This window comes from Acanthopagrus latus, chromosome 5 (assembly GCF_904848185.1).
Source record: "Acanthopagrus latus isolate v.2019 chromosome 5, fAcaLat1.1, whole genome shotgun sequence".
NCBI lineage: Eukaryota > Metazoa > Chordata > Actinopteri > Spariformes > Sparidae > Acanthopagrus > Acanthopagrus latus.
The window spans coordinates 5,296,370-5,319,816 of NC_051043.1; the positions used below are offsets into that span (position 1 = coordinate 5,296,370).

At 41.0% G+C, this 23,447-nt stretch overlaps 1 protein-coding gene across 4 annotated transcripts in view; it reads right to left on the reverse strand.

Annotated features, from left to right (window-relative positions):
• Positions 1 to 2,817: 2,817 nt before the first annotated feature.
• mvb12bb (multivesicular body subunit 12Bb) overlaps positions 2,818 to 23,447 on the reverse strand; it is a 38,195-nt gene continuing 17,565 nt past the window's right edge. The window contains exons 8-11 of one of the 4 annotated variants that reach the window (XM_037099176.1): positions 21,556 to 21,617; positions 8,371 to 8,426; positions 7,595 to 7,654; positions 2,818 to 3,045 (exon numbers count right to left, since the gene is read on the reverse strand). In XM_037099176.1, coding sequence (XP_036955071.1) covers positions 3,004 to 3,045; positions 7,595 to 7,654; positions 8,371 to 8,426; positions 21,556 to 21,617 — 220 coding nt within the window. In that variant the 3' untranslated portion in view covers positions 2,818 to 3,003. Of the gene's footprint in view, positions 3,046 to 7,594; positions 7,655 to 7,681; positions 7,896 to 8,370; positions 8,427 to 21,555; positions 21,618 to 23,447 lie in introns of those variants that run through there. The other 3 variants (XM_037099177.1, XM_037099179.1, XM_037099178.1) reach the window with 3 other exon arrangements.

A 23,447-nucleotide genomic window follows, 5' to 3' on the forward strand; every position in this document is an offset into this window, starting at 1 on the left:
CTGCATCTCTTAGCGTGAATGCAAAACCAGTGATTAGCTTCATCTAAACACTTACATCTGACCTGCAGAGCTAACGTCACGCTCGACCTGCTGTCCATATCTGATAGGAGCAGCGCTTTGACTGGCGGTCACGGCACTGACACGTTATGATGTAGGTTCTGCAGATAAAGGGCCACATTCTGAAATCAAATGCTTTTTTCACGAAAAGACCAAAACGTAGTTGGTCGTAAAATACTACTTTTCAAGCTCAGCTGAAGTAAAGCTTTATAAAAGTAACAACAATATACACACTATTTAAAAGAAGTTTCCTAAAAGAAGCTTGTTGCCGTTTTTAGCAAACAATACACAAACAGGTAAAGTTGAAATGGTTAATCAGTTAGCTGTCAACTGTTAAATAAATCTGCAACGATTTTTGTCAACCCACTAATCAGTTTGAGTCATTTCTTTAAGAAAATATGCCACGATTCTCTGATTTCAGCTTCTTAAATGTGAATATTGACTGAATATCTTTTGGTTGTCGGATGTCATTTTTGGCATTGGGAAACATTGATCTGAACATTTTTGTCCAATTTCTGACATTTTATAGACCAAACAACTAATCGATTAATCGAGAGAAACAATTAATCAACAATAAAAATAATCGCCAGTTGCCCCACTTTGAGCATTCTGTTTAAATTTCAATTGTGCATTTGTACAAACAATTTTTCAGCTGCTGATTTTGCGCAAGTGAGAATGTACAGCAGCAGCAGCAAGTGTGTGGAATGGAAAAGAAGCAACCTGTGACTCTGTAATGGTGCAGCTTGTTGATGTGATCGAGCCTGTATGGCTGTTTTTAATGCACAACATACAATATCAGCCAGCACTATGGTTAAGATCTTGGTTTTGGCTTTTCAATGGGATTTGTTAATGATTAAGTACAATTACAATTACTTTAGTATACTTGAGTTGAATTTTGAGGCACTAAAACTTTAATAATATAATTTCCATTCTTCCATTCAATTACATTCGGGAGGCAAATATTGTACCTTTTACTCGACTACACTTATTTGATAACTTTACGAACTGGTTACTTTCCAGATTGCATCCTGCATAAGAGCCACAGCAGCACATTTTTATACTAAAATAAAATAAAATGCTGTTTCTTTTGATTTCATATCAGATACTCACAGACTTTCACCCAAGTACTATTCATATGGGTGAATGTCACTTCTACTAAAGTAATGTTAAAACATGATATATTTCCTTTTACTCAAATATGACATTTGGGTTTATTTTAGAACACTGTTAATGACAAGAAAAGGATGAAAAAATCCTTTTCCTTTGTGATACATTTGTGATTCTACTTTTAGAGTATGTTTAATCGATATTGTTTTTCATTGTAAAGCACTTTGTTTCAAAGCTTTAGAAAAGTTTTCAATAAAGGTTTACTTACCTACTTTCTTGTGCACTACCTAAACAAATATTGTTTCAATTTCACACATCACTCAAAATGACATCACGCACCCTCTGCTGGGTATCAAATCCAGTCTAAACACTTTAAGTTGTGGAAACATTTGAAACTTATTAGTGATATCATAAGTAGTCACAGTTTTTCATAGGAGCAATGGTGCAAAATGAAGAGCTAGCACAGCCCCACCCTCTTCTTGTACAGTGTGTGTGTGTAAGAATGTGGATACATATAGAATTCTGTATATGTGCACTTTCTGCACAGCGGGGAGGAGGGCTGTCGGAGCCTGTCGCTGTGCTCTAGGGCATCACTGACATGAGTGTCACCTTCGTGAAGGAGCGTGAAAGCTGTTCCCTCTGCACAGGATGCTTCAGACTGTCGCTCTGATTCCAGCGGCAGAACAGAGGAGTTAACGCAAGCGCTTGCAGAGGGTTGTCATCTGCTGTACGCTTCATTTAACACCTGTGAATACAGAGAGCCATTAGGAACTTTGGTCAGGTAAAAAAAAAAAAAAAAAAAAAAATACCTGCACTGTTAGCAGAATCTGTAAGTTCACAAACTTAGCAGGAGGAGAGTCTAATTAACAATGAGGACATTAATCTGTTAATGAGTTTCTGATACTAATTACACCTGCAAAAATGTGCAAATGGATTCTGACAATTTAATTAGCTGCAAATGACACATGTGAGCAGGAGTGAGAACACGCTGATGTTTTCGGTATGCGAGTGTAAATCCTGCTCCTGGATGTGGCAGCAAAGTGGCAGCAGGGTGTTGTTTGTTTGTTTGCTTGCTAAAGACAGAAACGCTCATTTTAATGAACACAGATTCATTCTATTTTTGATCATCAGAAATTTGGGGCTTTGTGGATATTTAAATACAAACAGTAACGTCAGGAAATAGCCACATTTTCTGCATTCCGCCCCAGAAAAACACACTTACCCTACAGCGCCAGTATATATATAGGAATAACTTTAAAACTGGAATGTAATGGTGTGTGTTTTTCTTAAAGACCTGACTCACTGGTGGAGTCACGGCTGACATGGGTGGGCGTCTGGGGTAAAAGGCTCCTGTGTCTCAAAGCTCTGCTCGCTCTTGCTGCACGCTGCTCATGATGAACCCTGTGATGGAAGGATGCTTCTTCCTGGAACATGAACGTCAGAGGGGCCCGTGTGCGTGTGATGAGGCTGCTCCTCTGTTCACTTCTGTCCTCCCTGACTGCTACTCACTGTCAGCACGGCCCTGATGAGCAAAGTGTGAGTCACAGCTAGGGATATGAGCCCAATTACTTTAATTTATTCCAAGAACAGCGCGAGCAACTCTTCTTGTAAAACTACCTGAGACAAACAAGAAAAAAAAAACAAAAAAAACACCAATTTAACAGATCATATCTCAAATTTAATATCCTTTGTTAATTACATAATATACAGTTGTAGTACGTGTGGGATTCTGTTCTTCATTTCATTGGTCCATTATTTTACATATTATCCCTTTAGTTCATCTGTGGTGTTCCAGGCTTCGTGGTTCTCTCCTCCAGGTTGTGAAGGCTGGGCGGACACTTACACAGCGATGCTTCGCTCTGTGCTGAAGTTGTATTGAAACTGCAGGAGATGGAGGACAAGAAGAGGTGAATCAAAAACACTTTGCGAAAACATCACCAACCTGCACTATTTTAATATCAACATCGAAGCAATGCAGCATAACATTCAACGCTGAAAACGTTATCATAACGCGCCAAAATATCAATAAAAGAAATAAATAATATGATTTAAAAGGATTACCGCCACTGTGAAACCAACGGCCAGCACTGAATAATACAGCTGGGTGATTAGATGGTGGTCCAAACTGAAGTTTGAGAAAATACAAACAAACACTCCCCCCTTCTGGCACACCATGGACATGACTCTCTGGCAAGAGGGTTTCAGTCGTTCTTGACTTAAATGGGAAAACATGTCTTTGTTGTTCTGTTACACTGACGCTATGAATCAATGTTTTAATGATTTACATTGTCCAACCTGCTGGTTAGAACATTTTAAAATGTTTTATTTCAGTTGTAGTGCTGCAACAGTTGATCTAAAGGAAATTAATTCCCGTCTATTTTTGCCCGTTGATTTATCGTTGGTGTCATTTTCAAGCAAAGACATTTTGCTGGTTTCAGCTTTTTAAATGTAATGATACACAGCTTTTCTTTGTCATTTCTGACAGTGAATGCGTGGGTCCAGATTTGAGTCTGACTTTTGGCTGGACAAAAGATGCAATTTGAAGATGTCACTAGGCGTCATTAGGCTCTGGGAAACTCTTATGAGCACTTGTTTTGACATTTTTTGACTGATGGCTCAAACATAAACTTTAACAATGCAGTTAAAATTATCACAGGTGACACAAGATCACTTGGAGCGCAGATAAAAGACCTACGTAATCCAAATGAATAGTTATTTCTTTTAATGAAATAAAAACAGAGTCCCTCATAGTAACATATCCAGATGTTACATTTGGGAAAAAGAAGGGGACTAGTATCAGATGGGTATTTGCTGTCAGCAGATAACCTGAGTGAAGGTATCGGAATGTTTGAAGAGGAAAAGTTGGATGGGTGCATCCTGAAAGCTTTATTAGTTATCAGGCTACTACTGACAAAGGAAAGCTCGAGTAAAATAAATCTAACTGCATTTGAATCTTAACAGAAAATGACTTTATACTCATGAAATGATCTGTCCATGCAGCAAGATCATGTTACTTAACATCTTGACATAACTTAGTGGACAGTGGTGTGTTTAAGGTCAGTTATTTAAAAATCAGACTAACCCCTATATTACATTAGTTTAAAATTCTATTTTTGTGCATGACTATGGGGCAAGACAACATTAAGCTTAGACACACTCGATACTCGTAGAATGTAATTATGATTTTACATGAAAACAAGCTTTTGTGAAAGATAAAGGCTTCAGTCTAATGTAACGTGTTTTACCAATAAATTACTCAGATTTCCTGAGTCTTTTCTCCTGGCAAACACAATATATTCACGATCAATTGAATAATATATCATGAGTCTGACTTTTATGGCAAAATGGTTATTTTGATTTTTCCAGATCTAATAATGAATGTGTTAAAATTGTTAACGTGTGTTAAAATCCATATTTTAAAAAAAATGCTAAAAGAAAGACAAAGAAAAGTGACTAAAGCTTTCAAATAATCTAGAGTGATAAACAGTAAAAGTGATCAGTTGACTATCAAACTAGGATTTTTATTGTGGGAGGTGTTCATGGTTTAGTGCTCACCTCAGCAGTCAGACACTTGTATTACTGCCACACAGCACTAGGTGATGCTGTATGATCACTAAAATAAGTTTCCAAATCTCCGACGGAAGCCATGGAGCCACAATGGCTCAAACCGGGTTCTCTCAAAATACCACCTTCCCCGATTTTCATCTAGTTGAGGGAAGCTGCAAGTAACCCAAAAGCTGTCACATCTCACAAGCCTGTTAGTTGTGAAGAAATTCAGGCCCCCCACCACACAAAAATCCAGTCTCAACATCTGGCACAGTAAATAAATAATCCTGTGTGTACGTGTGTGTGTGTGTGTGTGTGTCTGTGTGTGTGTGTGTGGATGATGGATGGGGGAATGGGGTGTTATCAGGGAGAGCATGTATCAATGTCTGCCAGTTTTACACACAGGCTGACAGGACAGTGACACACTAGAACATGGGCGGCAGTCACCCAGACGAGCCGAGCTTCATTTCCTGTCCCTGCTCCACTGCCAAAAATATGTGACATGTTGTCTTCATTAATTCCACCTCTATTTGGAGCTCTCCCTCTCACACCTTTCACATACCCCTGTACACTACTGTCCCTCCATACATTCAACACACACATACACACACGCACACACACTCGGCACAGAAGCACACACACACACACACACAGATAACTTCTTACAAACACTGAAAGCCCATCATACATAGGTGCTAATGAAAATCTTGTCATGTGCACGCACACACACACACACACACACACACACACACACACACACACACACACACACACACACACACACACACACATACACACACACACTTCTCTCCACTCTAGCATACTCCCTCTGAAAATCATTAGCCAGCCGCCAACAACATTTTTCAGCAGAGCAAACTACATAAAGATGTCACTTTAAATCGCTTACTAATTAACACTTAAAAAGACACAAATTAGATATGCGTGGCTAAAAGCAATTATAATATCCGCAAGTTTTGTGAGTCATTTGGGAAATGAAAAGAATGCCTAATTGCTGGAACCAACATCATCCGAGACACGGCTTAAGTGATGCCTGTTAGGAAATGGGTCTTATCTACAACTGTGGCTGTGATTACAACAGTTTTCCTCAATTACATGTGCATATGTATAATTCTAGAAAGTACATCTCTTTCATGAATCTATATTTTTTAATGGGTTTAGGAACGAGGCAATTAGATTTTGAGCAGAAAGCGCCTCCAGTTTCTGAAGAGGGACAGAAAAAAGAAAAAAAAGTCCCACAGCCACGCACAGACAGTGACCTCTTCTGGACAACAGCGGGAGAAGATGCTTAACAACATTTAGAAAACTGAGGTCTAGTTTCAAACCAAAAAAACCAAAAAACTTTTTCTGAATTCAAATTCTCGCTAATTGTCGCCCTTTTGTTTCATTTACAAAGAATGAACTGCCACCTCTGCAGAAGCCTTGATTCCAGGCAACATGGTGGATGTTATAGTGTACAAATTAAACTAGACAATGAAAGGAAAAATACGACAGACACGCATCACTTTCTAAAAGAAACACCTCCGCTGTCCAATGTCCGACGTGTTTGCAAGAGCATCGCCGACTGTACTTCCTCTCTTGTTCTGCAGATATCATCGGGGTATAATAATAAGAGGAGAGAAATAAAAATAACACAATGGTGAGGGATGTTTCCACTTGGAAACTAATTATCAAGCTAAGCTGTGACTTCATCCTCATCAGCCTGGCCCCACCATTAATCTTGTGCTGTCGTCCACTTCACTAAATCCTGTGTGTTACACTATCTCACATTTACTTCATCAGCTCCAGCGCGGCTGTAATTAATGATTTCTCATGCCCCTTCCCTTCCCTTCCCCAGCTCAGCTCACCATGTGTCCTCCTGCTAATCACACTCTCGGAGAAGAAAGGAAGGAGGAGAGGAGAGGCGAGGAGAGGCGAGGAGAGGAGAGGAGAGGAGAGGCGAGGAGAGGAGAGAGGCGAGGAGAGGAAGGAAAAAAAAAGACAAGAGCATATAGGATGAGCAGCCAGCCTGTCTCCACCCTGGAAAAACACACACATACACGCCATTAATACCTTCGCTGACAATGAGCTTCATTCAGATGACCATATGACAAGATGGCGACTCTGTGTGATTTGGATAGTATGTGACAGAAGACAGAGGCAGAGTGCAGAACAGACACCCGGTTTGATGAGGGAGTGTTTGCTCTGTAACACATCTCAAACCCAACAGCACCTGTTCTTTTACAGTGGTCTGTCACTTCCTGGCAGTTCTGATACCAAGATACCGTGCTAATGAGAGAGAAGGGGGGTTGTCACTCTCTTTAAAGCGCACACACATGCACGCACGCCATACACACACGCACGCGCGCGCACACACACACACACACACACACACACACACACACACTGACTCCCTTTCTTTCTCTTCCTCTCACAAACACACTCTGAAGAACGGGCTGCACACAGATGATTTTCTTCCTACGAGTGCCTGCAGGCTACAGTGTTTCATCAGAAATGGGGAGGACTTTGTAGTGCTTTTATTTGCTCTAAATGATCTCTAACTTTTTTCTCTACTGAAGATGAAGCTGATTGGAAAAAAGTTGAACATGCAGAGAAGCTCCTCGAGATCTCCGGCACTGTGCGAGATGCTAGATTGAGCTGTTTGAGAGAAGAATTGGGGGAATAAAAGTCAAGTGTTTTGGAACAGGAGACGAAGCTTTTAAGAGAGAATGGCTGCCTAGCCTGGCCATGCTTTTATTCAATTGGGGCTTAGTGGAGCCAACAGGGCCTCGCTGTCTCAGACACTTAATTACAACCCCAAGACCGTTTGCTTTGCATTCTGGGCCAGCGGCGTCAGCGGCAGCCGAGCGTTGCAGCCTCTACTCACTTCCTCCTCGATCTCTGCCAGGGATTTGATCGTAATGCCCATTAAATTGACTTGCTGCATCTGAAATCAAAAGCGGGGGGTGGGGGGGGTGGGGGGGGAGAAGAAGAAGAAGAAGAAGGAAAAAAAAAAACACACAAGAAACATGGCGGTTAGGCTCATGGCTAAGTAAGCATGCTTAAAATCTTTAATCCTCTCCCTCTTGGTGTCAATACAAACGGGGCTATAGTGACAACCGCCGCCAGCCAGCCAAATGGACTGCATTGAGCCAGCTCTGCCTGACTGCACGCATTCATCACTCAGTCTGGAGGAAAGGAAAGGAAAGGAAAGGAAAGGAAAGGAAAGGAAAGGAAAGGAAAGGAAAGGAAAGGAAAGGAAAGGAAAGGAAAGGAAAGGAACGGAACGAAGGGAGTAATTGCATATAAAGAACGGACATACAAGGAGTGGAAAAGAAGGGAGAAGAAAGGGAAAAAAGGAAAGAAAAGGAAAGGTTGCAAAAGATAGGAGGGGAATGGAAGCATAGAAGAGCAAAGGCAAGCAACCAGAAGGAATCCGACACGAAGAAAGGACAGGCGAGGAAAGGTAAACAAGGTGGAGGAAAGTAAAGGAAAGTGAGGCAAAGACAGAAAAGAAAAGAAAGAAAGAAAAGGACATAGAGAAAAGGAGAGGCAATGAAAGAATAAAAGGGGGAAAAGGGCCTAATGGCCACATACTGTAAAAAAGGACCAAATATCATGACCATAACAAGCAATAATTTAGCACTTTGTCACTACTTTTACCTCCTTGGGGTTTGGAAAAAACTTCTCAGGGACCACAAAGGGCACATCATCCAGAGCTGCGAAAGTAAGTGAAAACAAAGTTTTAGGTTTACTTTCATACATAAAAAAAAGAAATATTACTACCTATTCTTGATCCTGTGTACTTCCACAAGACTAAATGTGGGTTTATAAAACAGCAAAGCTATCAACATCCCCAGCCACCCTGACGCCTCCCCTCCCTCCATCTATGGAGAGAAGATGAAAGGCTTTTTTATTCTCTGCTGTATCTGAGCACCTCCACTCTCTCCTCCAACCCAGCCCTTTCCCAGCCCTCTTCCAGTTTAATTACTCTTGATTATTCCCGATTCCGTCTTGTCTGAGAGATGTTCACCTCCGAAACAAAGACACACTCACACTAGGCACAGAAAAGCGGAAAGAAGAGAGACAAAACATTCACCAGATATCAAATTTGCATGAAAATAAGCCACACTGTTCAGCCGGCAAAAAGTGGATTGAAATGAGGACTTGCCAAGAGCGTGGTAGTATAATTAGCATTTGACCAAACAAACGAGCTTCAACAGAGCTATAATTAAGCAGGCCTGTAATTAAGTGTATGCCCTTTATCATAATGATCGTGGTTAAAATGGTGTGATGGCTGCCAGTTGATTATTAATGGTGTAACCCCGTACTGCATGCATCCTGCACTGGAATCAAGGTGTCACGACTGTCAGGCTAGAGAGCAGCCCTTTGTTTATAAAATACATTAGGGCCCAAATTAACACAGGGTGACAAGGGACACAAAGCCTCCCGTTTCCAGACTGAAGGGAAAACTGCAGCTGCTCGGCTTCATTAAAAAAACTCCCAAATCTGGAGGCACAAAACTTGCTGCCGTTGGCTTCGACAGGAGCCCCAAATATCAAGAGGCCAAGCTTCCAACTGGTGTTCTTTTACCCACAGTCCATCAGGCCGCTGGCACAGGAAAAGGAACTCATAAATGTAAGCCAAAGCTGTTCATGAGTCATCGTTTTGGAGCTGACACTCCTTTTGGTCCTTCCTGTTCACAGTAATATTCAAAAGTATGAAATTCTACAGTACCCCTCACTTTGACACTTATGTGACTTGCTTTCCCTTCTTGGTTATGGCACGGATCTAGAGTTTGGCAATTTCCACACAAGTACAGTACAATGTGATCTTTGTAATCAAGCCATGACCCTCATGACCGCAGGAAAAGCTTATTTAGCTCCTTGGCTGGCTAGTTGCTGCATGAGTCTGTACTTTGAATTTAGTTCAAATAACTGCTAATGTCAGCATGCTAACATGCTTGCTATAACGGTGATTACAAGCTGATGTTGAAAGAAATGTTCACCTAAAAAAAATAAAAATAATAATTAAGACATTATATAAACATTCATTATCATTTTTATTCATCATCATTAATTTTAAGTCATTATCTATTCACTGTAATGTTAAGGGGATACTTTGATTAATCTTAATTGATTTAGAAATACCTTATTTACATCCTGGTCCATGGTCATACTCACTTCAAATGGGCTAAAATGTTTAGCTTAGCAGCTGCAGTGAGAGTATCAGCCTAACAATGTTGTTAATAACATTTTATTAAATCAGTATGGGACTCTGAGCTTCCAGAGTCTTAGATAATGCCGAATGAGCCGTTTGAAGCCATTTCACTTCTTTGTGTATTTCTTACTACTTTATTTGTTTAGGGAATGCTGCAACAGTGTTTTGCTGTGAAGCTCCAGACATGTTCGGGTATACTAACAAACTTCACTTGACTTTCCATCTACATGGGAGTGAAATAGCTCCACAATAATTTTCATGGTAAGCTGACTTGCAATAGGGAGAATGGCACCTCTCTTATTCCCACTCTGCACCCCAAACACCACACTTGGGTTGAGCAGTAAGATCTCCCCCAGGAGGTGTGTAACTCTTTGCAGCACTACATCACACACACCACCAAATGGGCCTTCAGCTCGCAATGAGAAAAAAGCTAGCTTGGCATTCAGAGGGCGGACATTATGGCAAAACTAAACAGAGGATGTTGACACGAGGCAAGAGGAGCGCAAGAGTACATTTCGGACTGGCTCTTTGTCACTGGCGAGAGCTTTGTGGATTAAAAGGCTGGAAGATGGAATAACTCACTAAAAAAACCTCTTTGGTTTTTGATGCCATCTCCTCCGGTCAACAAATGCACATGTAGAGCTAACCATTTAAAGCTGTTGTGTAAAAGTGAATTACACTGCAAAACCTTGGTAAGTCTGTTGAGTCTTGTATGATGTTGCTTTAACTTTGCAAGTATTTTGCCAAAGCACTGAGGAAATTGAAATTTTGGCTTGACAGATGAAAAAAAAAAGATATCACTACAGTTTATGTTACAACAATTTATTCTGAGGGGAACATGAGTCAATGGAAAATTCAATTAGAATCCATCCAAAATTTTAGATAATTCACTCAAAAGGATAAATGTCAACCTCATGGCACAGGAAATCACCAAAGTCATTAGACTTAATCGTCCGGGAACAGTGATTCTGTGAATGTCCAAGTTTTCAATCAATTCCTCAAATAGCTGTTGAGCTATTTCAGTTGAGGTCAGTGTGGTGGGCCAACCAACTGACCAACGGTCAGATCTGAAGACCAAAACTGCCATCAGGGGAGCCTGTTCATTGCCTCAGCATCCGCAGCAGCCAGCAAACCGAGGCAACTGGGTGGTCAGAATGACTTGTTCAAGCTCATAAAAACAAGTGAATAAACATGCACCGCTGTGTCGCTGGGAGCACCAACACCAGGCACAGATAGGCAGGGAGAATACATTTGAATCAATAGCCAGCAATGGGAAGCCAAGATTGTAGCTGCTGATGGATCTGCGTGGCGAGGACAGATGAATGCACACAGCTGAAGGCCAGAGAGTTTCTTTATTGCTCAAGGATTACATTTAAAACCAGATCTCACTTTGTATTCCTCCACCATCTATACTGGAGAGGCTATCTTACAACCAGACAAATGGAGAGGCACGGCAGATGACTTGGCGGTAAGAAATGGATGCCATGGAGAAACACAAAGGTACAAAGGGCAAAAATAATGTAAATCCAATCTTCTGACCAAGAATCCCACTATGAAGCATGTTCTAGCCACTCAAATGGCCAGGCTACAGTCCATTAACTCATGAGTGTATTGCAGTGTAGGGAATTGGGTACTTATTTGGCATAGTGTGTGAGCGCAGCCAATATGAAAACATCTGGCAGGAATTTTGGTACAATGACTATGATTATGATGATGATGATGATGATGATGATGATGATGATGATGGCGGTGAGCGCAGAGGTGGCGTTAAGTAAGGAGGACCCTGTGGCTTGAGTGATTGTAGTGTAAAGAACGGAGTCAGCACAGGGCCCGTGTGGATCATTGCCTTATTAATGGCTCCGTCAGGTGCGATGAGCAATGGCTGCATTGTCATCTCCAGCCCCTGGGCACAGATGAATGGCTGTTTCAGGGCGGGAAGGGCTCCCTCGTACGCTGGGCTGAGCACTAATCCCTCACTCTTCCATTGTTGGATGCACTGTCACCCAGGACTTCAGCCGCGCCATACATTGCATTTCCAGGGATCCGGCAGACATGGCCATACACACACACACACACACACACACACACACACACACACACACACACACACATAAACCACACCGAGTTGTGCTCCGACACTGACTGATGGAAAAATATGCGTGGGTGATCGAGCATACCCCATATTACCTGAACCACAACTCAAGAGTAACACTTTAGGAATGTTGATGAACTTTTATTTTACACCTCACTAATTCGGCAGAATTGCATTGATCTCTGTCTAGTATGATTACTTGGGTGAATCTGTTTCACACCTGAATTAAGTGAGATTGTCACAGTCGTGGCAATAACCTCCAAGTGCGACTGAGAATCGGTTGCAACTTTTTGCTCACAACGGAGCTGATTTCTATTGTTTAATGCGACAAAACAATAAGAAATAATAAGCAAAGCTGCTTCAAAACTTTGGGCTTGGAACCTGCTGTATTTCATACTCCAAACAATTGGATGTTGCCTTTCCTCTTTGTGTAGCCGGGCTAGACACTGCAATACCTTTCCTGTCGGTGTGACTCTCAATTTGAGGCGGATTCTTTATGCAGACCATGGAGATGCTATTCTAGTTGCAGACCCCGCTCTCTGTCACCTCTGCAGATAATGGTGAGTAGATGAACAGAGAGCTGGAGGAGGACCCCCTATGCCCACTCACAGCCCTTAGCCCCACTCTGACATGAGAAATAGTGCCCAGGCCTGACAGCATCTCGGAGACATATTGTAGTTTATTTTGTCGCCCGGGCATGCCATCTGTGCCATTCCAATAGAGGGTGTGTGTTCAGGCTGCTGCAAGAGAGAGGGCGCGAGGCTCCGGGTCCCTCAGTAGCTCTGCAGCCACGGCAGGTCATTAGTCAAATTGCCTAATGAGAGAGAATACAAATGGCCCCCTACCCTGACAGGAGGAATTTTGGAGGTGTCAGAGCTCCTGACCCGTGCTATGAGAACAGATGATAGCGAGTTGCTATTTTCAGATTCTTTTAATGACTATGGCTCTATGAAACCCATTCTTTTTCTTTTATCTTTTCACTGCTTTTTCAAGCTCTCTAGACAGACGACTGAAAAAGAGAAAAAAAAAAAACTTTTCAATGCATTAAAAATCTCACTTGCAAAAGTGGAAGTGTAACTTTTGAATTATTTAAATGTTTACTGGGGAGTCAATTAACATTCTAAAAAAGCATATAACATTGATACCAAAATAGATCACGCCGTAAAATGATGTTGAGGGGTTCTGATCATCTATTTTTATTTGTTTCTGCCGGCTGTGTGCAGCTCATTTCCCCAGTCTCACTGTAGTGTGCGCAAGCTTCCGTTGCAAATCCTCCTGACAGCAACTCGCTTAGTTTCTACTAAAATATTAATTTCATCTCACCCAAATTTAAATAAAAAAATGTAAACAAATTCAAATGGTTCTTAATGCTAAGAGTGGTATGCAAGACATCCGGAACACCAGGGGAGTGGAGAGAAGCTGAATCATTTTACACAGGCTTGCTGTTTGTCCTCTCTGATAAACATTTGCAAAACACGTTTTTATCATTTTAGCGAGAAAAGGTTTCATGTCATCTCACGATTGATAAATTCATTTTGAAAGATTTAAAATACATTAACAGCAACATCAAACAAAAGCAACGACTAAAGAAAAACAACTTTTATAGTCTACTTTAAATTAATGTGGAGCAGTTTCACATGACAATTGACAAAATGAGGACCCACCCCCTCAAAAAATCCAAAATGTACAAACAAAAACAATGCACTCCAGACGCCATCTGCGGTAAACAGTTAATTTACAAAGATAACATTAAAATTCAAGGTTTTTTTTTGGTTACCAGAGGGATGCAAAATAGCAAGCTTATGTAGAATGACCCACTTACTTTTCCATCTGTGACAAGCAGTCCTTGAAATCTGGTTGTGGGTAGGGAGCCAGGAGGCAGTCCCAGTCGGGCGCTGGTCCATCAGTCTTCCAGAAAGTGGGCAGAGCCAGCAACACCTACGGTGAGTTGGCCACAAACACCGCTGCATAACAGCAACTGCTCTGAGGAGGTGTGTATGTGTGGGATAAGTTTCCCAATATGAACACCGTATATGTGTTATACATATATGTGCAATTGAATGTGAAGTAGATACCAGAGATCTTCAGTGATTTGGTATCATTACAAAAGCAGCGGAAAAGTACTGAGGGAGCCCGTTCGCTGGCTAGCTATGGAGGGCTCTCATGAAATTAAATGGACAATCAGACTTTAATCAGCAGCACAGTGTCTTTTAAGACACTGCCATGGCACTGGCATTGATCCCCAGCTGTGGCTGCTGGTAAATGTGCAGCAGAATGTGTGTATAAATGGGGTACGCCTCTCTGGACAAGTGTAAAAGCTGGCAGAGGGCTGACAGTAAATTGCGTGTGCCGGATGGGACACAGCAGAAGGCACAATTACACAAATCCCCTCTTAATTAGCGGTTCTGTGGGCAAACTAACCCGTAATGATGCGAGGGATGTGGCGAGCCCCAGAAATCCTAACAAGAAACACTCACCAGCACTGGAGACTGGGTCATATGGCCCCGGTTCCCCTCAAGTAGTGACTGACGCGTGATCTGTTTTGATCAGTGCAGCTGCAGGACGCGATTCCCATGTTGCCCTGCTCCCCATAACCCCTAGCCCTCGCTGAGCTACTTGCCCTCTGGACTGTGGGTAAAGCAGCAGGCCCTGTGTGGTTATGGGTGGCATTATTAAGTTCTCCATGCTCACAGTACCAGGCAATGTAAAGTGGCATCTCACACGGTGAGTAATGAACTGTGCCAGGGTGGAAGCGGGAGGGATGACAGCCAAAGAGGCCTCCTTGGCAGCCACTAACCTGGGCATCCACCAATTTATCATCCCCTAGAACCAATCCACCAATGCTGCGCTGCCATTTGTCATTAATTATGCTAATAAGGACACCATTACTCTCCTGATGAAACAGGCGACTGTTATTAGTATAATGCATTTGCAGTTTGATACATATGCATTTGCTTATTAGTTTCACTGTGTGTGTATTAGCGGACTTTAAAGAGAGGTGCCTTCCATTACTTAAACAAAGCTGTTAAACTGTGCACTTTCCAAACGTGCCGCTGCAGAGGAGCCCGGGACTGCTCTGTACACACTAATTGACTGTTGCGCAATGACAAAGCAACTGTTTCACAATCACGCACCCGAACGTAAGAATGGCCTCATCTATGGAAAGAGCCTGATGCGTTTGAACTTTTTCACAGCAGACTTCATGGCTCTAAGCAAACCAGTCTGAGCAGAACTATTTAATATAGCTTCTGGGAGCCCCAGATGCCCTTTTCCAAAACGACTTCATTCCCAGAATCTCATTGTGCTTTCTAAATCACACCACAGTATGTATTAGACCATCATTAATTACAAACTTAACAAGTCAGCAGAGCCATTAAAAGATCTTTAAGGCATATTTGACCATAAATCTCCTTAAACTATATTTAATGACTGGATTTTTGCGAAATATTTTTTATCAAGTTCTAATTAGATGTGTGATAACAAACCCTGCTGTACATGGGGCAAATGAGGGAGCCGTGACAGGCCCATCCATTGAGGCTGTCCACGTCTGGACACTGAAACTAATGGAGCACTGCTTCTATCTCAGGGATGGATAGAAAGCAATGAGGGATGAGACTCCAGAGTCCAGTCTGGCCTGCAAATGCAAAGCCATTTAAAGTCTCTTATTTGACTGTAATAAAGGTCCAAAAATGCCCGAGGGCCTCGAGGCACCAGTCAAAAATTCCATTACCAGTCATTCAGGATTGATCCCCAAATATCTAATGGTACCATCACACAGGGATCGATCATGTTTTGAAAATAACCTGGATGGTCCGATAGGATTTTGACATATTAGCAGGCTGAGCATCAACAGGAATTTATTGGAAGAGTGTTTTACCTGTTAAAACCTAAGGTGTTTTTTGACTAAGGAGATATATAGTCTACATGAGATAAAAGCCTTTGATCTTTTAATGGTGTTTAGTGAGTTTGAAGATTCTTTGGTGAGATGATAAAGGATAGTGTTTCTGCAGTTTTTCTAATGTTTGACTTTCAGACAAACTAGACACAGAATGACAAAAAAACAAATGTTTCCAATTTAACAATAACTGCCCAAACTACTTTCTGCACAAGGAAACAGGGCTTATGTTGAAACAAGACAATCATTTTGAGTAATTTTCTGTTTTGCTGTTGTTGCTGATCAAGAGTTAATTAAGCATAAAGAGAAATACAGACATTTTCTAAATATTTTTTTTTTCTTAATGACAATGGCAATAGTGAGGTATCTTTTCTGCACATCAGGCAAAGACGATTACCTGACAATTTTGCACGCAAAGGGGAGACGTGAAACAAGGAACGCGCGAGATGGTGAATGAAGTAATGCTGAGATGATGCAGACAGATGTTGTGAGATGATTCAAGATTATTGATAATGAACATTTTTTCCGTTTTCACTTTCTCTGAAAAATGTGAAATACTGAATTTACAGCCAGGCATACACTGGTTTGGGCTGATACAGATATGGGGAGTAAAAAAAATGTGGGCATTGACATATCGGCTGATATTCTTATTTACACATACAAAAGCTGTGTAAATACAAAACCAAGGACGCAAGGATCCCTCAAATGTGGTTTTGAGAAAAAGATATGTATGCAGCGGAGGAAGGAAAGTTTACAGCTTAACAATAAACTTCACTTAGAATTGAATGATTATTAATTGCTCACAGGATCTTTTTCTGTGTTTTGTTCTGTAAACAGGTTTGCATATCTGCCAACATACATATATACATGTGAAACACTTGTTGTACCAGACAAACATTTTCTCACATCTGGAGAACAAGATTTGTAAGCCAGTGCACCTCTGGAGACATTTCACCTTTTAATCGAGAAAATGCAAATCAAGCAATTCACTGTACAGCCCAACATTAAAACATTTTCTCTATTCTATTCTAATAACTCTCCTCACATCTCGCCTATCTCCTTGTGTTTGTCTTTGGAGCACATATTTCAGTTTGCAGCATGCAGGTGTTGATTACCGGCCAGTTGTTTCATTCACTCGTGCAGCATTCATCCCAAAACGTTGAAGCTACGCTGCTATTTCAATATGGAAAATGCTAATTATGGAACAGCTCAAACTTAAATATAAATTAAGGCAGAGTTAAAGAGTGTGTAATTTACAAGCCATCAAATTATTAACAAGAAATCCAACACTCCTTTAAACCATTAGCTGCTAAGAGTAGTAAACACATTGAGGACGTGTGTGTGTGTGTGTGTGTGTGTGTGGGTATACATTAGGTGTAAATACTATTCTCCCTGCTGAACCCCCCCTCTCTGCCACTCTGTTTCGCCTTTTGCTGACCAGGAGAATTAAGAAGCAAAACGTGGGTTTTAAGAGCGTTCCTTTCATGTCTTGATGTAAGCTTTGGCATTACTTCAGACATCAGGATCGGTTTCATAGAAATCCCATTCCATCTAAAGTAAAAGCTCGGCAGTAAATCTGCCCTCTACTCCCCCATAACACTTCCATAAATGATTCATTCAGCTCAGTTTAGCTGATGCAAAACAGAATGTTAGTGAGTTGTGGAGTGAGCCTGAGCTGCAAGTGGAGGACCAACCCCGCTGCTTAGTAATTTCATCAATCTCTGCGAGAGAAAGAGAGGAGAAAAGAGAAAGAAGAGAACGGCGTACACTAATAATAACTTTTGTGTCACTATCCAGAGGTCATGTTTTTTAATCCCTCAGCCTAAAGAATTGTGTTATTCTAAAATATAACCCCAGCGGTGCAGAAGCAGTTTGAGATCCATCACGGTTTGAGATAAGAGGCGGCAGATCTCCTCCCTCTGCACAGCCTCGCCCAGAACTACACAGGGAGATAAGATGGAACTTTTGTTTGAAACCTGATGAGAACCCTCTTAATGAAAGTGCTGCGCCAAAAATAATCTTTTTTCTCCATGTTAGTCAATCAAGAAATGGTGTAGTTGGGGGGGAGAAAAAAAAAAGAGGAGAAAGAAAGTAATTTTGCATAATCAGTGAGCACCATCTGGAACAATTAACCAAATTCCACAGAACTCAGAGGATCAGTCATATTGGCTTATTAAAGATCCAGAATTATACAAGTAATAAATCCTTGGAAAAACGAAGCGCACCCCTGCCTGTCACGACTATTTTAACTTCAAATACAGTGGAATACTTGATAAGGCTGAAAAGAGGAGATTAATATATGCAAATTATGTCGAGCATTTAAAAGCCCCCCAACAACTGTCTCGTTTTTTTTCTTTTCTTTTTTTTTTCTGTCTCTTATTACAGGGCTTTATGTTTTATTCATACACCAACTCACCTGTCATTTTATAAGCTATAATATTATGAGGGTATTATTAAACAGCATAAAGTGGAGCTTTAATTGGAAAGCTCCATTGCATTTTCCAATTATTTGCAGCAAATTAAAAGCAGATGCACATAGTTTAATAAGAATTCTAATATTGTTTCCTGAAAATCAAAAATCACTGTCATCCTGCCAAGATATTTTGCAAACCCAAGTTAATTTTGAGCCTCCTATTTTTTTTCCCCTCCTCCTCTGAAGGATGAACTGTCTCGTGTCTGTTAATTGAAGTTCCTCTAATGGATAGGGAAATAATTGCTCTCCATATTACGTTAGATCAGGGCCAATGTCGGGATTTATTTTTGATTAATGCAATAGATATGCAAATGTATTACTTTTTATTACGTTTACCCTTTTATCAGGTGGATGTCTGTTGAATATGTTGTTCTGTAGGTAATGGGGAAAGACTGAACGTCACATAGGCTTATTTTACTTTTTTTTTGCTTTCTCAGACATCTTTACATTATTTGTATCAAACATATGCTTTTTAGACACATTTCATCGATGCAGGTCTAATTACCTTTAAAATATCCTGCTTTTCTGTCAGCGTATGAATAACAGACCTAATTGGCAAAGGGATTTGGCGTGGATCAAAGCAACGTGGTGGAGGAAAGCAAAAGGTTGGCGCTGCGATGAAAACTTGATAACTTTTCAAATGAGCTTGGACTGTCAGGTGAAAGAGGGCTGCAAAATAAATGTGAATTAGTTTTTAATATTCTGGTAATAAATGTCAAAGCGCCGGCACATCACATCTGTACATGATGTGACTGCAGATGACAGATTTCCCAGACATGTTACCTCTCCTCCCCTCAACTCGCTCTTTTTTTTTCTTTTTTTTTGTGTTGGGCTTTTTGTTTTGTTGGGAAGTGACGGAGGGTTTAATCAAGAAAGCAGGCAATTCATCAATCCTAAAGAAGGCGCCTGTACAACCCTGACAGAGCGCACATGGTTTTAGACCAACTCGAACCTGGCCAGCTGTCAGCCCACACACACACACACACACACACACACGTGCACACACAGGCACCCACGCGCCCACCCACACACACACACACACACACACACACACACACACACCCCAGCTACCACGGCTAACAATTAACACAAATAGGCTGTCGGCTACGACCTCACACTTGGTCTGCAGGCTATCACGTTGTTAATGAAGGGAAGTTGCGTTCTCTCACATTCACAGTGTGATGCTGCGAGGCTGACAAGTACACAGTCTCAAGAAAGAAAGCCAAGAACCGTCTCAGGCTAACTCCATTATCCTCCTTTCTTTAAAATCTCACCAGCTCATGAAGGGACACATAACGGCAGAAGAAAGAGCGAGTCTGTGCAGCTGCAAAGGACAGCTTCCCGGAGATAAATGATGACTGCTGGCAGCGCGCTGTACAGTATGTGCATGTTCTTCACTGTCACTCAAACCCCGTCCCAGTGGAGGGATCGCACACCCAATGCCACAAACCACTCAGCTGTGTGTTAATGTCTGCTCCTTCAGGGCTGCACTTTGCTCAAATGTCTTGACTAACTTATAATATGACTGTCATGCCAACACAATGATGTATTCATCATTTTTAGTCAATCACGCATGCAGAAGACAAACAAAAGAAGAAAAAAAAAGCTTTTAATTCGGAGAAAGATCTAAAATGCTTTTTAAAATTTAAACATTTCCCTATGCAATTTCGGTAATGTGCACGTCTGAATATGTCTAAAAGCTGGATTAGTATTAAAAAGGCAGGGTGTAACATGGCCACAGCCCGGCTGTGCCTCAGCCTGAGCAGCAGGAGGAATCCTCACCACATGGTGTCTCTCTCCAGCTGGATAAAAACCTGCCTGCCTCATTCACCTCCTCGGGTGGATCACACACTCTTTAAGGCTGGAGCGTCTCAGCCGCCCCTGACTCTGTGGCTCTGAGGCTGTCACTGCTAAGCTCTGCTTCCTAACGAATTAGCCTTTCTTCTGTTTCAGTCCCGCAGCATTGTACCATAGTCGAGTTTCACCCTGACAAAAGAGAGGGGAATTCGTCCAGTGCATGCACGGTACAGATGTAAGTATGGCATGTGACGGATCATCTTTGACAGCTGTTAAATGTTCTCTTGAGTGTAATGCGCTGCTCCTCTGGGAAGTCACGTTCACTCAGATAAGCAAAGCTCTGTACAGTATCCATCAGCGAGGAGATCTAGACATAGAGCGTTTGTAGATCAAGTACCAGAGGAGCTGGCTTTAATGTACAGGAGGAGACGAGGCAAGACTCTCAGTGCACTTTGAAAGCACAACTATTGAACCGTTTCCTCTAAAACAAAGAGCATTTTTGAGTTTGTTGGAGCAAAATGACTAAAAGTAAGTGTGGTTTAATAACCCAACATATCTTGGGAAAACCATGAATTCCTCTAATTGTATATGGTGACTGTCATATATGGTACTGACTTGCAGACAGCACACTCCATACATGCTCACCCAGGCCCTGTGAAGTCATGCTTCTTATTGAAAGAAATGTTGAAGCTTCTATTGAGTACTTCCATAGTTATGAATTTTTAAAGTTTGGCAATCAGAGCTAAATTTAATGATCATACTTGTAATTTTCGTACCTTCCTTTCACTGTATTCTAAATTCATTGTTTTTTATTTCATCAGTAGATATTTCTTCTTTGTTGACTTCATTGTTTTCTGTCTTTTTGAGATACGTATTGTGCCTGTTTTTCATTGGGTAATTAGGAAATTTGCGAGTTCCAGCTTGTAATGGTTCGGTTAATTGCATACTTGACGATTTAATCTTGTTCCCTGTGTCTGGACCAATTATTAATCTTACTGTAGTTCCTTTGATCAATGCACCTATTTTTCAAGCTGATAATCGCAAATCTCCCGAATCAAATGAACAATAGTCTCATTACAGTGGGTGAAAACAGTGAAGTCAACATAGTACAGATATCTACCTATGAAACAAAACCACTGAATGTAAATTTCAGCTAATGGAAAGTGCGAAAAAAAGGTTTTGATCTGAGGGCCAAACTTTAAAAAATCATAGCTAAAAAAGGTATTTGAATTTAACAAGGTCCCATGAATGTAACAGAAGTTTAAGCATGTTTTTATTTCAAGAAAATGCATGACTTGAAATGCAGAAGGTTCTCGACTCTGCATGAGTTAGCATGGAATGACCTATACACTGAGGAGTAGGAGCATTTACCTGTCATGGTGTAGTTCCCACTGTTTTGGTGCTCATAGTCTGGCCTGCTCATGGTCCTCCTGCTGGCAGAGAGAAAGCTAAAATGTACGATGCTTTTTTTTACAGACCACCATTCTAAAAAACATATAAAATGCATGTAAACTTTGTATTCGACAATGACAGTTCCAAAGACACATTATTCAGACATTAAAATATAATACAATATATTATAATGTTGGAATATGGAAGTATGGAAAGTCCTTCCTTACATAAAGACTTTTTTTTTTTTTTATCTGTCTGAAGGAAAAAACAGAGCTCTGAAATTAAAAGAGGATGAATCTGAAGAGGAGAAATATGGTAAAAGTTAAACTGTGCCTCAGCTGCCCAGGGGCTCGAACAGACCTTTAACGGGGGTTTGGAGCAGGATCTTGTTAATTCTGGAGGAACTGAGAGATTCCATTATTCAAGGGAAGTCTGTTTTTTTTTTTTTTTTCCGTTTCATGGCCTTGTATTACAGAAAACAGCACAGAATGCACTTTGTGGGCAGTTGAAGTTAACAAACCATATAAGATTGAAATCCTCATCAATCAAGCTATCATGAATCACACCCTGTGACTCACCCCTACGGATCGATAAATCCACAGCAAGCAGGAAAAAAAAAAAAAAAAAAAAAAAAAATCACAGCTTCGAGAGAGCTGCATAACATGACATGCTCTGGAGGTAAAATGAGCTCCAGGATGGCATTATAAAACAAATGATCTTATAATGATAATGCAAAGTAGTCGAGCGATATCATTAAAAAGGGAATTGCTTTGATTAGAGGACACGCAGGCGTGCGAGTTTGTTGTTCAAGCTCAGCAAGAAGAATAAGACAGTGCTGAATTATACGAGGACAAGACAGATTTTGGGGGTGAGCAGGTGTGAAGTTGTGTGTTTTGTGTGTGTCATGTCCTGTATTAGGTCTGTTTATGAATAACATAATCATTCTTCACTTGTATGGGGGGTGTAAAATCAAAATCCCTAAAATTTAAGACTAAGGGGAGATCTGCATATTCCAGGGATGCTATGCATGAGTTGTGGCTTCCAAAGCCTTATCTCTTCGGATGAGATAAATAAATGCAATAATTTCCATCAAGAGCAATAAAACAGGACTTCTGACAGGCTGTGGTATTTATGAGCTGAAGCCTGCAACTCAGATTTATTTGCAATGAAAGGGTCGACTTTTCCCCTCCTCATTTACATCAGCATTTGGCCATGTTAAATCCAGGCCAATGGTGAATTTTTAAAAGGTTGGCATCAATCTTGTGGGAACGATTGCCATATTCGACGCAGACTTCTTTTACCTTTCAAAGGTTGATTCCACTGCTGAGGAAGAAAGGTACACATCTTTCAAAGCACCGAGACACCCAATGGAGTGATAAAGTGGGGGGGAAACGGTTTAAATGTCTTTTTTAGGGCGTCTGTGTTTGCGCTGTTAAATTAGCACTAAGAGGAAACAAAGAGAACAGAGAAAGCACCAAGATGGGCTACTTACGTACGTATGTATGTGAAAAAAGAGAACGAGCTATTTAAATCCAAAAGTCTCGGCATGGAACCAAGTCAACATGCTCATGAAATGCTTTTCTACAAGGCAACCTCCGGGGCTGCTTTTCCCATCTGTTTGAAACACAAAACTGTCTCAATCCAAATTGGTGATTTCTAAATACAATTTTAGGTGCATTGGAGAGGGTAACATATGGCAAATCAATTAGACAACTAATTCTTAAAACAAAAACATGGCAAGTGCATTTGCTAATCAACAGCAGTGTTGGGGCTCATATTATGTCGGCCACTGGAGTTTTGACAACAATTAATCCTCATTTCAGGCAAGGAGAGCCATATTGACACATATTCCTAATTTGAATATTCAATTA